The sequence below is a fragment of the Hippoglossus stenolepis genome, chromosome 12 (genome assembly GCF_022539355.2).
Source record: "Hippoglossus stenolepis isolate QCI-W04-F060 chromosome 12, HSTE1.2, whole genome shotgun sequence".
Classification (NCBI taxonomy): domain Eukaryota; kingdom Metazoa; phylum Chordata; class Actinopteri; order Pleuronectiformes; family Pleuronectidae; genus Hippoglossus; species Hippoglossus stenolepis.
In genome coordinates, this window is record NC_061494.1 from 20737858 (window position 1) to 20756195 (window position 18338).

General features: G+C 42.4%; 1 protein-coding gene across 1 annotated transcript; it reads right to left on the bottom strand.

The window, feature by feature from the left end:
- Window positions 1-1324: 1324 nt before the first annotated feature.
- On the bottom strand, window positions 1325-13867 carry LOC118119258 (high-affinity choline transporter 1). Its single transcript, XM_035173060.2, has 8 exons — window positions 13581-13867; window positions 12940-13053; window positions 9179-9334; window positions 8080-8228; window positions 7795-7938; window positions 6535-6688; window positions 6233-6450; window positions 1325-5578 (listed from the first exon to the last, which is right to left on the bottom strand). The coding sequence occupies exons 1-8, from the start codon at window positions 13762-13764 to the stop codon at window positions 5030-5032; spliced, it is 1668 nt and encodes a 555-aa protein (XP_035028951.1). The 5' UTR covers window positions 13765-13867; the 3' UTR covers window positions 1325-5029.
- Window positions 13868-18338: the final 4471 nt, after the last annotated feature.

Below are 18338 nucleotides of genomic sequence, written 5' to 3' on the forward strand. Positions count from 1 at the left end.
GTAAGTATTGCGTCTTTATATTTCCTCCATACAGAATAATCAGTAGATTACATTTCCTCAGGGAATCGGTTAATGAAATTGATCATTTTGATAATGATCAGTTCTAGAAAACATGGTTCATTGTATCAGATTTAACTGAGAAAACTAAGAAAAGAAACAAGTGTAATTTCATTTTGCTTGTTGATATTTCTAGTAGAAAGTCAGTAGATCAATGAAGTCTCAGCTCAACTGAACGTGTTCAGAGGACGAAGCACCACTGAGCAGTGAACACAGGGAGACTGACTCACAGTGAAGTGCCCTTGAGCAAGACGCTGGTTCCCTCCAGGTCGGCTGTTCATAACTCGGCTCTGATGTTTTTTATAAACATGTGATTTATGTACATCACTGCTGCTGCGTTGGTTGGAATGATGCTGGTGTTAAAAATGATTCACAGTACTGTAGTACAACCTTAAGTCCAGCAGGTGTCAGTACCTCCACATCCTGTGATTCCTCCCCATCAGTCTGACTCAGTGAAGGTCCAGATGTTATTCTGCACCAAATCTGTCATGTTCATATGGACACAGTTTGTAAAACTATTTAAGATTCAAATAAATTAATCTACAGGATCTCAGCTTCACTTTGGTGCGAGATATCTGAAAATATTATTATTTGGATCAAATCAAACACACTTGTAGACATCATGTCATCTAAATATGTCTGACTTTAAAAAACAATCTAGATTCATGAATTATTCTCTGGGAAATAAGTGAAAATGTCAAAAAGATAAAAAAGTTCCCTGGATCTTTTGTCCAGATCTGCATTAATATTTCATGAGTTTACTGGAAATCTGTTCTGTAGTTTTCGTGTGATCAAAGTCATCTGTAGTGAAGAATGTCAGACGTACGCCTTCTACAAACCAATCAGTGTCAAGTACAGGTCGACGCAGCCCACGCAGGTGATGACGACAGGACGTACGTATGTCAGACAAAATTAACCAGATCACGTCCCCCCCATTGTTTAAATATGGTCAAATTGTCCCCCCCAAATAAACTGAATTGTAAACTGGCCGATGAATATTAATAATAAAACTGTTATGCTATGACAACAAGCAAAAAAGCACCGCTGTCCGAAGGAGTCACTATGAAACTTTGAACGATTAAGGAATTATGGTGTAGTGCAGCTCTGCATGCGGTTTTTCCAATATCCCTTTTCCACCAACTGGTGCTGGTTCACGGTCAATGGCGTTCAAAGAGCCACGTCATGACGTCCCTGTATACGTCTGTATACGGCTCCGCTCTCCCAGCTAATGCTACCGCTAACTTAAAGCACAACAAGACAAACAGTGGTGGATATATCACATTTAATGAGTGTTGCTTGTGACTTTGCTTTTCTCTTTTCAACATACACAGACATTCAAACACAAGTGGTCCAGCATATGTTTGCTGCTCGTCACGATCACTACGGACGGCAATCAACCTTCAGAAATGTTGGCAGTCATTAACGTTATTTGTTTCCATGAATGCTATTGGCTAGTTGCATAAGACCGTTTCCGTTTCAGTATTAAACATTGTTTTAAATAACAAAATACATAAAAATTCATTGATGAGTTGTGAGATTTTGGTCCCTCCAAATGTTCACTTCGTGACTACGGCCTTGCACTTAAGGCTCATTTATGCTCAGCGTTAGAAACAAAAACAGACGGAGCTTTCTGTCCACGCACGTCTCCCGAAAGCTAACTAAGTTGGTGAGTTGGTAAGTTGGACTAGTGCCGTTACAATCTGGCCTCTTTTGTTTCTTTCTTAAGACGAACATCATCTAAACCTCCTCCGCCGTCATTTTTTGTTGCTGTCGTCATAAACTCTAGACTCTACGCTGCCCTCTCGTGGTTATTTACTTAATAACCAGCAAAGCATGTTAGAAAAGAACGTATCTTTTTTTAGTATCTGAAGGCAGGAAACCTTTTACTGCTCGGACACAGAGCCCAACGCCACGTGCGGCTGCAGAGGGCGCTGCAGCTCAGTAAAAGTCTCATAGTGTATCTTTAACCGTAGCAGTGGGGGGGTTAGGAAGCAGCCGGAGCAGCGTCCTTCAGCGTCGGTCTTATTTTAGCAGGACTCTATTTCAGTGTGTGTTGCGTCCTGTGGGACGATTGTTCCAGCCGAGCTGTTGGCTCACAGGCAGTTGGGAGCGAGATGTCACCTCGTACGATACCACACTGACAGACTGTTACGTGACTGAGACTGACTCAGGGAGGGACAGGCCAGGCATCTGTCACTGCTCCACATGCCAAACGGTCCCCGGGTTAATTACCAAGCACAGGGTTGTTATCAGCTCACAGGACACATGAAGTCAAGTTCAAGCCTGTGGACTCACAGCAAATTAAAGACGTATTATTAGGACTGGTTTAGCCATGAAGCCATGCAGGTTTAAATATTTTAAACAGTCCCTATTCAATTATCTTTTTAAAACCTTCTCAATAATCTAAAACATTAATATTAGTTATGTCAGAGGAGAAAAAAAGCAGCATCATCACACCTCAAACATAGTCCAGGTGCTTGAAGGGGAATTTCAGTATTTGTTTACTTTCCAGGTATTTAGTGGATGTTCTTTCACTTTCACTTTTGGGGAAACTGTAACATCATCCATCTTTATTTACCTTTATGATTAGAGCAGATTGTTATTTTTGGGAGATGGCAGTGAACGCTACGAGATAAATAATTAGTAATTCAACATTTACAGCATTTAAGCATATTCTAGTAAACAACCCAATTATGTAAAAAATCTGCAAGAACTAGCGATTGCTGTGTCACATGATTTGTGTCGTCGGAGGCTCGTCAGTGATTCTCCCATTTTCTCCTGATATTGATCCTGATTTTGTTCTCGGCTCTTGAAACATTAAATTAAGTTCGACAAATACCAGAACGTCCTTTTTTAAATTATTGACAATCATTAGTGTGTGATTCTTCATTGTATACAGAATATTTATAAGCGCTAAGTGGAGAAAGTGTTTCAATCTGAATTTAAATCATAGATAACACAACAGAAAACACACACAGCTCATCAGGAAAGCTGAAATAACCCTTCAAGACCATAAACCATGACTGTGTGTGTGATAGACAGGAGGTTTATTTTAAATTAACAGATTATATTCAGGAGTTCTGGCCACTAAAGCCTCTTTGGTTCCATATAATCTGTTTTTCTCTGCCCTGAGTTACAGCAACATTTAATCAATCGGTCTTAAAAGAGTCGGTCACTGGGTTGTTAAAGACTTCCAGCTGGCTTTTCTCTGAATTTATTCATTTGGCAGTTTGTCATAGCGCGTCGGCGGCAGTTTAAACCAAACCTCTGGTGGCGCCTCGTTTTCCACATCAACAAGACCTCACTGTCCACGGTCGCTGTTCTTAAACGGCAGTAAAACCAGGACGTAGAGTAAAAGAAGAATGGCGAGCATTCAAAGATAAAATTACTTCCAGAGCACGGATGGATTATCACATGAGCATCCCCAGGACAGGTGCCCCGAAGCCAGAGTCAAAGAACTGGAGGAACGTCTCATGGTCTTATTATTTATATCTGAAAATAAAGTTTGATCTGATATTTTAATGTATTTTGCCACAATGACTGTAGACTACAGTGTTCAAAGCAATTTGAGTACGACTGACAGCAGAGAAACTAATTTTAACGAGAATAATATTCACCACATGTTTTTCATAGCGTCTAATACTGATTTATATTCTATTGATATTTTGTACAAATACAAATTGTTTGATTCAGAGCTTCCTGAACTCTTTGCTCTCAGGATGGGAGACACGAAGAATCAGAGAAACTTCCGAGGCACTCTCCTTTAAAACTCGAACGTGACTCAGTAGAGCCCATACATCCGCCTACAGTCCCTTTAATTCAATCCAGCTGCACCAAGTTACACACACTCACAGAAACCAGATGTTTTTCATCAAGATCCATGAATTATTCTCTGGGAAATAAAAAATGTCCTGTCTCACAATGTTGAAGAAAGAGATTAAACAAATGGATCTGCACCAAAATTTAATGGATTCTTTCCTGACCTATACCACATCCTTCCACCAAGGTTCGTGGAAATCCATCCAGTAGTTTCTGCGTAATCGTGGTTACAAACAAACCCACAGAGGTGAACAACTGACAGTTAAAATGTTGTGGGTCACTTTAACCTCATTGTTTACATCCTCTCTCGACCACATGTCCAACGGAGACATTCCTATTGGCGGAGCACCGCTATAACACGCGAATGTGAAGCGAATCGCGCCGCTCAATCTTCACCGAGTTGATCTCCACGTAAAAAATGTTTCGCAGCGTTTTGCTACAGTTTCCATGATAAATGACCTGTTTCCTGGTGTCACAGGTGTTGTCCAATCAGCAGCGGCGTGTATATAAACTCCGCCCTATTAAAGAGACAGTGACATGGATTTTAAAGTTCTCTACAGATGCAGCAGCTAGTGTATTTTATTAAACGCACATTTTAACTCATGTCATCTACCTCGAAATAAATGACCTTCACGTCTGCCGTAGTTGCACCAACATTTACGTTTTTAAATAAACATGCTATTTTTTGTTCGGGGGGGAACGGCTTTTATGGCGAAACGCATCTGATTTTGGGTTTAATTCGACTGTGGCGTGATTAAAGGAGAGTGCTTTAGAGTTTTCTTGATTTTTCTCTTAATATTTTGTGTTGTTCTGTACAATTGTGTATAATATGTGAAGCTGAAGTTCAGCTGCAGTTTCCAGCAGCTGTAATTCTTTAACCAGTCGTTTTAGTAACTTGATCAAAAGACGTGAGACGAGCACAAGGATTATTTTGGGGCGATGTCTTCTACTTGTCTGTGCTCAGGGGTCTATTGTCGTATAATCCTTCAATGCTTGAAAGTATCACTGCTGCATAAAATTGCAGAGAACATTCTGAGCTCTTACAACGAAGAGCATAGATGTCGTGTTTTTCTTTTTCATATAAAAGTAAAATATAAAATACAAACATTTGTTCTTTAACCAGTTCAAACAGAAGAAAAATGCGATTTCTCACTTAACACGTTGATTCTAACATCGGTTCACACGCCTCGTTGTTCTCGTTTTGTTCCAGGTTCGATTCCTTGGTTTCTGAGCTGACGACACCTGGTGTTTGTATTGCGTACTGATTCTTTACATCAAAAAAGTCCCACTTCTCAGGAATCAGTCCGCGGTTAAAGAGCAGGGACGTCAGGTAGGAAAACAGCAAGATGGACGCCACAGCCGTCAGCATGCAGATGGTTCTGATCGGGGACTGCTGGACGTAGACTCCGTTTACCAGAGTGCATCCTGGGAATTTGATAATGGTCGGAATCCCAAGCAGCGGCTCTCCGCACAACACCCGCAACAACATGCCCATCACGCAGCCCAGAACGGCCCCGTAACCATTAGAGATGGGGAAGAAGAGGACGCAGACGAGCTGCGGCAGCATGAGCGTGTAGGTGAGGTCGGAGCGAAGCAGCCAGATCATCAGGACGCTGTTGTCCAGGAAGGTGAGCGAGGTGCCGGCCAGGCCAACCACCACCACCGAGATCCGGATCACCCACTGGATCTCCCGGTCTGACGCCTGGTGGGCGGAAAAGGAACAACCATCGGAATTGGCCGCTTAAGTTATTTCTCATGGTTTATGTTTTTATAGAGAATCTACTTGACACAGTTTTACTTTTACATCAACATTAGATTTGTCCCTCTAAACTCCGAGAGGTCCAGATAGAGAAAACTTTCCTCCTTAAAATAATATTTAAACAATATTTATTGCCAGTTTTCACATTGAACTGGAGCGAACATAAATAACTTCTCTAATAAAAAAATTCTCATGAAAAGATTAAGACCTTGACAACTGAACAGTTTTAACAGCTGCTTTTCTCTTCCTGACTTTTCCTCTTGAATCCCTCCATCACTTTTCTGTCGTGTCACATCCATGCTTTTTTTTTTAATTGCCACACTTTCGAAATATATGAGACATACTGGCTTTGAACAGCTCGTCTGAAGAATTAACTTGACTCTGTGCAGTCTTGATTAAAACCTCACAGTTTCTCTTTTTAGAGCACATCCTGTTAATTAACTTTTCTTACTTTACTCTGACTCAATTCTCAATGATTTATCCGTTACAGGTCCAGGTGTTGATGGGAAGGTGCCTGACTCCTGCTCTAAAGTGATGCTGTGTATAACTGCGCCCTCCGAAGCTGATATTTTATAGCAGCGATGCTTGACTCCTCACCTGTGTCCTCAGGATGTTTCTATAAATGTTGGAGGTGAAGATGGAAGCTGCAGACAGCAGGGCCGAGTCAGTGGAGGACATCACGGCAGCGGCCACCGCCCCGATGCCGACGATGGAGATGTAGGTCGGGGTGAGGTGCTGCAGGACGAGGGGCAGGACGAGTCCCGTCTCCCCGCGCTCAAACGGAGACGGTGATCCATAAGACGTCAGGTTCCAGTCTGAGGAAGATGAAGGGAACATGATTGATTATTTTCCATCAATTATTGAATCAATATGTTTACATGTTTTGGTTTGTTTCCTACTTGTTGATGCAGCCACAGCTCCGAGGATAATGGGCGGGATCCCCAATGTGGGGACGATGATCGCGGCAGCGAAGCAGGTGATCTTGGCCGTAGATGAGGAGGCGGCAGACAGCGTCCTCTGGTGGAAGTTCTGGAGACCCAAGTTTCCCAAACCCTTGAAGGAGAAAAAGGTAAAACAAGTAAGACACTGACGGAAGATGAAAGAGATGCAGTGAAAATCCCTTTCACTATTTGCTCGGTTTATTTCCATAAAATAAAATTCTGTCAAAGTTGTAACAAGACCTGGAAAAAGCATAAACCTCTCATGTTGGAATCTGAGTCAGAGAATTTATCCTCCGAGTTTCTAAAGATAAATCTCTGGGAAGTGATAAAAAAAAAAAAATCACGTGTTTCATGCTGTTTCTATTTTAATCTGTTACATCACTCCCAGGAAACAAAGTCATAATTTTAGAAACAGGTAAAAAAAAAATTGTATCCTGCAACACAGAATATTTTGGATCCAGATGGACACAAGAGTCTTTCACCTCAAACATGAGAACCTCCACCACCCTCTGACAAATCCTGAAGGTCACTCAGGGCATGCTGGGAAATGTAGTCCCTCAGTGTTACATAACTAATCTCATTGTTAACAGATTTAGCTAAAGGGTTCACTGCAGCCGCAAGTGATTGTAGTTAAAACAACATGTTCTGGCTGTTAAAGGGTTTGTCGGGTTCAGGTCGAGTTCATGTTTCTGCTGCTGCTGCTGCTTTGTTTGTGTAACACCTGAAGTTCAGTGTTACACAAACAAAGATCACAGTGCAAAGAAAACAGAGCTGGAAACAACAGAGATGACATTTAACTCATGGGTGGATATGATATGATATTTCTACTTCCTCTTGCTGTACAGAAATTTAACTGAAATATCTCGGATTTGGACGCCACGATCTTGCGCTTGTGCACGTCTTCTGAAAGCTTTTCCATATGGATGAAAGAGACGAAACCGAGCAGTACCACCAGAGATCATGGGGGCAGTGCAGTGAGACGACCATAGGACACGAGCAAGAAATTTAAAAGATGGCGGACCTTTTTAGGAGAGAACGTGGAAGTATGTGGGCGGTTACATCATCTGAAACTGACAAATCTCGGGGAGGAGTCGGGGTTTCTGACCTACACTGCAGCCAGCCACCAGGGGGCGAGCAAGATGAGTTAGCTCCACTTTTGGGAGCCGTCATGTTGTTTCACCTCAACTAAATCTCTAGTTCGATCCCCTCCGTCCTTACCAGCAGAAGAAAGTTATCGATCCACCTCCAGGCTCTGTCGGCCTCCAGAGTCCCGACCCACGGAGACTGGAAGGTGAAGTTGTAGGCCGTCTCCGTGATGTCAGTCACAGCCGGGTTAATCATCGCGAAAGGGACACACAGCCACTGAAAAGACGAGATGAGCTTCAGTGAACGACGGTAGACAAACTCTACAGACTTCATGCTAAGCTAATTAGCCCAGATGCAGGGAGGAGGAGGAGGAGGAGGAGGAGGAGGAGGAGGAGGAGGAGGAGAGCAGTGACTCACCAGACTGATGAAGATGAGGATGAGCTGGATGATGTCAGTGTAGGCCACAGAGTAGAGACCTCCCATCAGAGTGTAGGTGATGGCCACAGCAGCAGAGATCCAGATGCTGACGGTGTAGGACAGATCCAAGATCACACTCATGGTTACACCTGAGAACACAGACACAAACAGACACACACACACACACAGCACAGACACACCAACAACACACACACACACACACACACACACACACACACACACAAACAGACACACACACACACACACACGCATGCACGGATGCACACCCATAAAATTAGATATTGTAAATAAGTATGGACGACATGATGGCTCCCAAAAGTCAAGCCAAATCATCTCCATTGCCCCCTGGTGGATGACTGCAGCACACATCATAAAAGCCATCTCCTCCATGTTAGCAGATGGGACATGGACCAAACCAAAAAAAATCTAAGTAGACGTTGAATAAATGTTTTCATCACACTGATGTTTGTTCAAGTGTTCATGTTTCTGATCAGTTTGGTTTTAATTAGTTATTTGATGAAATAAAAACGGGCTGAGACGTCATGATTGACAGCTGAGACGGACTAATGACTGGTTGAGCACATGGAAGGGCGGGACGCCATGTTCACTGCTGCACAAGATGGCAGCGTTTGTCTCAGAGAGATTTTAACTTAATTTCTGGAAGAATTGGGAGATTGATAAATTAAAACAATTTAAAAATGGCTGCAGTCCATCTTATCTCATACATCTTTGATTGCAGCAGGGGGCAGCCTCATGGCTTAAAAGCAGTTTCACAGTTTGATTTAATTTGATTTATTGCAGACCACAGAACCGCAGCGGTTGATTATTACAGTGCATCTTGTTTATTTACCACCTCATGCTGCCACTGTATCAGATTCATTACACGCGGCGGCTGTGACGGGGTCACTTCAGACAAACTGTACAGTTATAAAACAAAGGATTGTGTTTCACTCGGCAATGAGCTGCGATCGTCAGCTGCTCCACAGCCAGAGTCCATACTCTGGGATCAAATACATCACACACTCTCACTCTCACTCACACTCACACGGAAGGGGATCGCATATAGAAACATTCTTACCTAATCCTATGAGGGTTCCTGTCACCCACATGATCTCCGATATGAGTGAGGCCAGCGACAAAGCAGCCGTCGGCACTTTTCCATATTTGATCTGGAAAGGATCCATCATGGTCACATATTTGTTGTTTCTCATTGGCTCGGCAAAGAACAGACCACCTCAGTGACAAGAGGGAAACAGAAGGATTTAGGATGATGTGCGCTGCAGAGGATGAAACTTATAAAACACAATTTATTAGTTTGAGTTTTGTATTTGTTTCTTTTGTAAACATTCTATTCTTCTTCTCTTTGGCCTTCTTCTATTATCTCAGTAGATTTTATTTTAGTTATCATTAGTTTTATGATATATATTGCTGTTTTCTTGTTATACCTTTTACTTTGTAAAGCGCGTTGGTCAACAAAGTTGTTTTAAATGTGCTATATAGATAAAGTTGACATTGACATTCTTTTATTTCCCCTTAAAGCAACACTGTGTAACTGTTACTGAGCAACAGCGCACCCTGCAGCCACACTTGGTGATTACTTCTGTTGGGCTCTGTGACTTCACTACAAGAAGCACTGAAACACAACAGGATATTACCCATGATCCTCTGCTTCCTGAACCAGAAGACCTGCTGCTGTAACAAATCCACCAAACTCTGTTTAGAATTCTTCATATTTTAAAAGTTTCCTGCTGAACATTGGAGTTAAACTCTGGTTTTTAATGACTTCTGAGTTATTTTAACTGATCTACAGTTCAGCTTTACTCTTCAACTTGCTGGAGCTGATTCTGACAGTTGAAGCTGTGACTCTCACGTACACGTAACTTGGAAATACGAGGAGATTCCAGAGCTTTTGGTGATAAGGGCCGATGCCGGTGTGGATGAGCTGTAAACAACACTGATCTTTCCACAGCAGAATTTATACATCATGTCCCGCCTCCTGCTGCTCTACAGGCTCCGACTCGCCTGAATGTTCCCCACGTGTTCCTGTGGTTGTGAACGAGTCGGACCCGGAACAATCAGCTTCAGTCAGCTCCACACTTCTCACAGGAGATCGTACCCAAAGTTACATAGAGAAGAACAGAGGTTCAGGCTGAGGAGTGGGACTGAAAGAGGAAACATTCTCCATATTCACAGTCACTCAACCATCAAACTCATTTTAATCAAGCTGCTGCTTTAAGGGGAAAACATTGAATAATGTTGATTTAACTTTGGGAAGAGATCAAAGTTATGAATCTATAATCAGTAAAAACATTGAACCTGACTCATGTCAGTGTTTAAGGGTTTACGGACCAATCTTGCTCTCCTCATGTGACTTCCACATGAAACAGGAATGTTGTTCTTTCTTCTCCCGCTAATCTGACCACATCAGGGAAGTTGTGCAATCTGTTGTGTTTCCGTTCATCCAAAGACGCACGCGGAAAAACCTCAACGTCTTTATAGTCACGACTGTCAGATCCCTTTAACATCTTATTGTCTCTGTTTTGTGATGATCAGCAGATAAAAATAATGTTTTGTCATTTTAATCTTTCGGGGGAAAAAACACTTCCTTGTCTCTTTACACTAGAGGAAATCGGAAGAGGATGTGGGAACTTAAAGAAAAGCTTAACAGTGGTTCCAGTTTTTCAGTTAAGAGAACCATCATGTTTTCTTATAGTCCAATCGAAACTTACACATGTGCACTTCCTCAGAGAGAACATGTGAAACCAATTACTCAAACCCTGTCAGCCTGTGATATACAGGCCAAGTGAAATTGGTTGAATCCTGTGTCTCTGTGTGAACACTTATTTTTTCTTGCAATAAACAGGATCCATTTGCCTTCAAATCTAAATGTCTGTCTTTTATCTTCCTGTTTCAACTGTTTGATGACTCATCCTGCACTCAGGGATGTTTACTCATCCTCTGTCCAATCAGAAAGCTTCCTGGAAGTCTTATCATCATCTCTTTGACAGTTTGGACAAGGGTTCTTCTGCTTGCTCAACATTTTTAGTTTCTGGGATTCATGGACCATAATCAGACATGTTTAGAGGACATAAAGGAGTGGGTGTGGGTGGTGCATCTTGATTGAGTTGTGTGTGTGTTTTAATGTGTAACTTCTTTCAGTCACTGTTGACTTTTGGAGTGGCACCAGTCGAAGTGGTCTGTGTATTAATTGGGCGTCTCTTATCAAGTCTTTGCCTCTCTCAACAGTGCATGCATTTAACTGTTCTTCAGAAGAAGGAACCACACTGATAAAACATTTTCACCTCCACCTAAGAGCTGATGTTTTCACCCCTGTTCTTTTGTTTGTTTGTTGGTTTGTATGATTGATGAGATTATTTAAAAACTACAGGACAGATTAACACGAAACTTGATGGAAGGATGTTTTATGGGTCAGGAAGGAAATCGTTAAATCCAAGTTTACCCAATTGATTTATGAATCTTAATAAAAAATCTCAGGCATCTGTGTGTGTGTGTGTAATTTGGTGCCGTCTGATTGGCTGTCGTCGGAGGTATGCACTAATGTTCTTGTTGCAGATGTTAAGTAAATGCTGTGATTTGATAAAGGATCAGTACACAATTATGTCAATAATATCTATTTATCTTAAGTGTTTTAATACCTGTATTCAAAAGTGTGTAAAAGCCCAGATCATTTCCTGAGGTGAACTTCTCCCGGGTGATGTTAAGGCGTTCCCCCGCCGCTGCTCTCGCCACATTATCTAAACTCATAACTAAACATCCTAATCTAAAGAATTCTTGCGACGGGCGTCACGGGTCCAACCACCTGTGAAATAACACTGTGGTCTTTCACAGGCTCCTTCACACGTTAGAGCCGAGTCTGACGGTGCAGATCCTGGACAGCTGAGTCTGAGGTGTGGTCAGTCTGCGTCGGCACAGAGGATAAACACTAACAACAGGATGTGAGGTTGATTAAAGAAAACTAGAATGTCACTCAGTAGATCCCACAACTTCACCGAGGCCCGACAGTCCATTATATTCAATCAAGCTGCACCATATTACACACACTCATGAATATCAGTCCTCTCAATACGTCGGATTCTTCTCATCAAGATTCATGAAACGTTCTCTGAGCAATTGGCTAAAATATAAAAGTAAACCATCCAATCTCACAATGTTAAAGAAAGAGATCCCCAAAATTCCTGGATCCGCCCCAATGATTGCGAAATGATGCTGACAAAAGAAATCGACGTAAACTCAGATTAATGTTTTATAATGCGTAAAATCTGGTTACATTTTTTCACTTTATATATTACGACTTTATTCTTTTGACAATATGACATTTTTCTCATTAAATTAAGGCTTTACCATGGAAATATTACGACTTAATGTTGTAATTTTATGACCTTGTTCTCGCTAAATTAAGACTTAATTCTCAATTACCACTTGATTGTTGTAATTATAATGACTTTATTCTCCTAACATTGCGACTTCTTTCTCATTAAATTACGACTTTAATCTCGTTAAATTATGACCTTGTTCTCGCGACATTATGAATTTATTCTCATTAGATTATGACATACGACTTTATCCTTGTAATACGGCTTTATTACACTGTAATATCATGACTTTTTTCTCATTATGCACCAAATTTCTTTTACGTAATATTTAAAAAAAATTGTCCGTATGGCCCAGTAATAATCACAGGATGGATTTCTGATTTCATATCCCTCCAATGTAATGAGCTTTGCCGCCTCATGGGGCCACTGCTGCGGCGATTCGCGTTCACTTCAGTGTGAGAAATAAAAACCACTGAAGTATCGGACCTTTAAAATGAAGCCTCACCGATGATGAAGCACATGGTCGCTGCCACCGGCATCACGGCCCAGATCAGGCCCATGGAGGGGTTGTACACCGCCTCCGATGTGCCCACGATGAATCCTCCTCCAACCCATGTAGCTGTATATGAGACGCGCGCACACACACACACAGACAGACAGACACACACACACACACGCACACACACGAGGACACACACACACAGAGAGAGAGAGAGGATATAGTAGCAGGAAAGCTGCTGCTGCTGCACCTGAAACCTGAGAACAGAAACCGGCCTCTCCTGCAACTTTAATCAGAAATATAATGTGATCGCAGGGGTTTTAATTTTTTTAGCTTGAACGTCGATTCGTCACGTGACAGGAATTATTATCACATGCGAATCTGGGGCTTTATGATTTTAACGCGGCGTCAGCTGGTCTTAACCCACTTGAGGTTCCTGATATTGTAAATGATGACTTCCTGTTTTAAGGACATCGTGTCGCTCCCCCGGCGCGTGTAATCTACATTAAACATACGTCTATGCGTATCTGTTACATAAGAATAGATGGTGCGTGTTATAAACCTGTAATAACACGTGAGATCATGACGTTAATAACAATGAAGGTGAGGCGCGGATGATATCATCGCTACGGTGGAGGGTGACTCGCCTGTCATGGTGAAGATGCCGACCACCAGGTTGATGCCCCGGTTGCCCAGCAGCGCCATCTCCGTCTTATCGCCCTGGAGCATCTTGGCCTCCCGCTTGGACTTGACGGAGGCCCAGATGCCGATGCCGAGCACCAGCAGGTAGAAGAACATCATCACGGTCACCCCGGGGATGTTGAGAGCCATGATGGAGCTGAAGCACCGAGCGTCTGCCGCTCCTCCGGGCTGCCCGCATGACACAAGCCAGCACACCCTCCCTCCTCCGAGCCGCGTGAACGCGCCCCCGCTGCTGCTGCTGCCGTGTCGCTGCGCGCGCACAGTGCGCATGCGCTGCCGCCTGTGCGCGCCCCTGCGTCCTGACCTCGACCATTTTATCCCCGTGACGTTTTAAATAAAGTTTTATTGAAATAATCACCTGGAGATTAACGGACTTTAGTGAATCAAAGACATGAACCTGATACCTGTGTGCGTGCGTGTGTGAGTGTGGGTGAATGTGTGCGTGTGTGTGTGTGTTCCTGTCCTTCCTGTACATTGTGAGAACAAAGGTTTATGGGCTACAAAATGTATTATGCCAATGAGTGTCCTCACTAAGATAGAAGTACAAACATGTGTGCGTGTGTGTGTGTGTGTGTGTGTGTGTGTGTGTGTGTGTGTGCGTGCGTGCGTGTTCCTGTCCTTCCCCTTCCAGAACAAAGGGTTATGGGCTACAAAATGTATGTATGCCAATGAGTGTCCTCACTAAGATAGAAGTACAAACATGTGTGTGGGTGTGTGGGTGTGTGTGTGTGTGTATGTGTGAATGTGTGTGCGGTCTTGTGAGGACCATTTTGAGTCTAGACCATGTGGCGTGAGGACATTCAGGGAAAGCTAGTACGTTTTTGCCGGTCCCCATTTTTCTTAAAGGACAGTTTGAGGGTTAATTAAGACTTGCTTTTAGAATTAAGGTTAAATGTAGGTCTAGGTTAAATGTAAGTCTGTGTTAAATGTAAATCTGGGTTAAATGTAGGTCTGGGTTAAATGTAGGTCTGGGTTAAATGTAGGTCTGGGTTAAATGTAGGTCTGGGTTGGGCATTTAGTCGTGATAAGTAGGGTTCGGGTTAGGGGCTGGGGCTGGTCCTCACCTTGTCAGGACCAGTAGACGTCATGAAAACAATGAAGCTAAACGTAATTTCTGATGTCAGATGTGAGTTAGGGTCAGACATGAATCAGCTCTAGTTAAGGTTAGGGTTAAGATATGGATCAGCTCTAGTTAAGATTAGGGTGAGACGTGACTCAGCTCTAGTTAAGGTCAGACGTGAATCAGCTCTAGTTAAGGTTAGGGTTAAGATATGAATCAGCTCTAGTTAAGATTAGGGTCAGACGTGAATCAGCTCTAGTTAAGATTAGGGTGAGACGTGAATCAGCTCTAGTTAAGGTCAGACGTGAATCAGCTCTAGTTAAGGCTGTGAATGGAAGTCAGTGCACAGTCGTGATAAGGACAGCTGTGCTGACGTGTGTTGTGTGTCTCTGTTGAACACGGTGGCTCTTTATACTTGTAGTTTAATACCTTTAATCCGCAGACATAATCTCCTGCTGAACAGACGGGGCACAGAACAAGGACGCTGGGAAGAGGAGTGCTGAGGGCGATGCAGCACCCCCTGCTGTCGAGGGGCTGTAACTGCACGGAAAAAACAATTACTCCAGTTATACAATCTAAATCATTTTGCTGGTGCACCAGTGTGGAGTGATGTAACTGGACACTCAACACGAGGCACCACTATAGATTGTATTTTAAAGACGGATGATATGACAGCTCTCCAAAAGTCGAAGCGTCTGGATCGCCCCCTGGTGGCTGGCTGTATTTTCGGTCAACACTCTCCTCCATGTTAGCAGATGGGACATGGACATGGTTTAGTTTTAATTAATTATTTGATTTTGATATTCTTTAATGCTGCATTTAACACAACATCATTTCATAGACTTTCTGTCAGCAGCCCTAACTGAGACCGACTTCCAGCATCCCTCGTAGGAAAGAAGAGGTTTTTAGATCGAGTAAAGTTAAGTCAGGGTCACAATTTAGAAAAAGAAAAAAAAGCATTCTCATCGTAGAATCCATAAATAAGTCAAAGAGACATTTAACAATATACTAACCATGCCCCGTGTTTATGAAGGTAACATCATCCTGTACGACCTCAGTGTATCTACGATGCCGGCTGTGACTGTGGTTATAATCTTACAAACCTTCCTACTGTTATAAAACAAGACGTTGGCCAACATAAGAAATATGAGCGAAGGAAAAGCAGAAATTCTTTACAGGAGACTATTCTACAAACACCAGCACCGACCCCATGCTGCGTTTCCCATAATGCCAAGCAACAGGCGCTGGAAACAATAGCTTTGTTCACGGCGCTCCTGCTGATCACAGGTCAGTTACAAGAAGACCTGAACACATCGTCCGTAAAGACAGGACTGAGAGGGGGCCAACTTGGATGAGAATGTGTGTGTGTGTGTAAGTGTGTGTGTGTGTGTGTGTGTGTGTGTTGGGTGGATTTAGATTTTCTCTCTCAGATCAACCAGTGAGCGCTGAAGCAGAAAAATGTTCCTTTGATGTGTTCTCACTTGTCGGAGGATGTGAATGGCTGAAAGGCCGAGCGACCACTGATGACCTCACCTCCTGGTGTGAGTCCTGTCACTGCAATTTCACACTTTCTCTTTGATATTCATTACTTTGACTCATTACACCAGGATTACACTGACTCATTGAACTAATGTTGAACTTTATTTAAACGTCAGACGCCAGAGAATCAAAAACAAACCGTATCTGCTGAGCAACTTTAATCCAAACCACCTGGGGTCGGTAACAACCTGAAGTATTGTCCCTCTACATGACACTAGTCTCATTGACAATGTGAATTTAAATGAAACCAGCGCTCTTAAGTGTAATATGTTATATTATCACCAGTAGAGGTGGAGTGTTTATAATGTTCATGTGGGGGATGGGAGGATGAGTCAAGCACACTTGCAGATTCAAATGTCATCAAAGCTGATCCGTGCATCTCTATTAAATAGTGCTTTAAAATCCGAGTTGTATGACTCAACATCCTCTGTTCACCTCACATCATATCAAGACACACAAATAGTTTTACTTTCATTTCTTCAGGTTTTGAGATATATCACTCTGAGTCGTTCTTTTCTCCACCAGAAATGTTTGAAATACACATTTGGTTTAGCATTTTACCACAATTTCTGTACTTGCGTCTGTAGATTTCTTCTAAATTTACCAAACACTAACTCAACATCCTCATTGTCTATGTCACTTCAAGTATAAGTGTAGAAATCCTGTCGAACATTAATTTCCTCTGAATCAATCACAAAGTAATAAATAGTCGTTTCTGATATAAATTCACAGGGTTTTAAATTTCTCATTCCCTGAGGCAGAAATCTCAACTTCATTTGCACAGACGTAAACCAAACATTCCAGTTTTATTCCTGTCTACACCCTGAAGGTTATTGTTTCACAGTCTGAAAACATGGTGTAATTTGATCCTTCTCACCCGTAGTGTCTCAATATTTTTTATTTACGTACTGTATGCATGTGCTCTGTTATGTAAGTTCAGATGAGATAAGATAATCATTCCCGCTACAGGGAAACTTTGAGGACATGAAATGTTCATGTGTTTGAGTAACACTGTTGAGCTGTGAATTTATTGTTCTGGGTTGATAAAGTTTTTTAATTCACTGTTTGCCGAGCTCTGTTTTGCAGAAACGCCCTGAACACACAAATTCACCATGGGAAAACCTGTCTAGTCAAATGTCAGTGTGACCTTGAGCAGATGAGGGTTCACGGTTCAAGGGCACCGTGGTATCACCTGAAATATTTAGTGTCTGGTCCGCTACAGGAAACGGTGTCAGGTGATTCCGTTGTCAAAGCCTGAAGCCGACACCTTTGATACTTCACCAGTTAGATGTCACATTCTTCAGATTACAGCGTACTCCACATTTCAGAGCAGCACCTCGGCCTGAAGTGTTTCCTCCATGCTTTTATTTTTTTTACCTGTTGACATTTAAATTCTTTTAAGCTTGGCTGTGAGCGTAGATCTGTGGTTCTCAGGTTCTCTCCACACGAACAAAGGTTCCGTTTACATGCAGGTGCATTATTGATTTTCTTTGCATAACACAAATGATCCCCATATGAAAACCTGGCCCCTTAGCAGTACTAGTTCTAGTTCTCGAGTACTTCTAAAGGTTCAATGCATCATGGAAGCTGCATTTAAGTGCGTGAAACACACAGAAAAGTTAATACGTTTAAAGAATGGTCATCATCAACACCACTGTTTTAGTCATAAATAAGAAGAGCATAGACATGGACAGACTGTTCCCAACGATGACATTTATATTTATGATTTCAAAAATGCTATGGATGTGTTATCAGCTCCTCTATTCTATAACTCATCCCATGGCGCTGGGTCCCATCAAGCTGGTGAACTTCCCCTTTAAACAGACGGTAGTTGACTGTAGAGCTGCACAGACAAACAGAAACAGAGTTAAGATAATATCTCTCCTGTTTGACAACAGTCTTTCATGCAAATCCTCACTTCCTGCATCGGCATGGACTCAGACTTCGAATGAATGAAGAATATTCAGCTTCAGTCAAAGCGGCTGAGATAAGGAGCCTCAGCTCGGCAGCAATAAACGACTTTGTAGAAACAACCACGTCTCACACACCATTACACAAAGAACCCGACGCAGTCAGACCTGGACTCTGACCTCCGCCTCTTTAG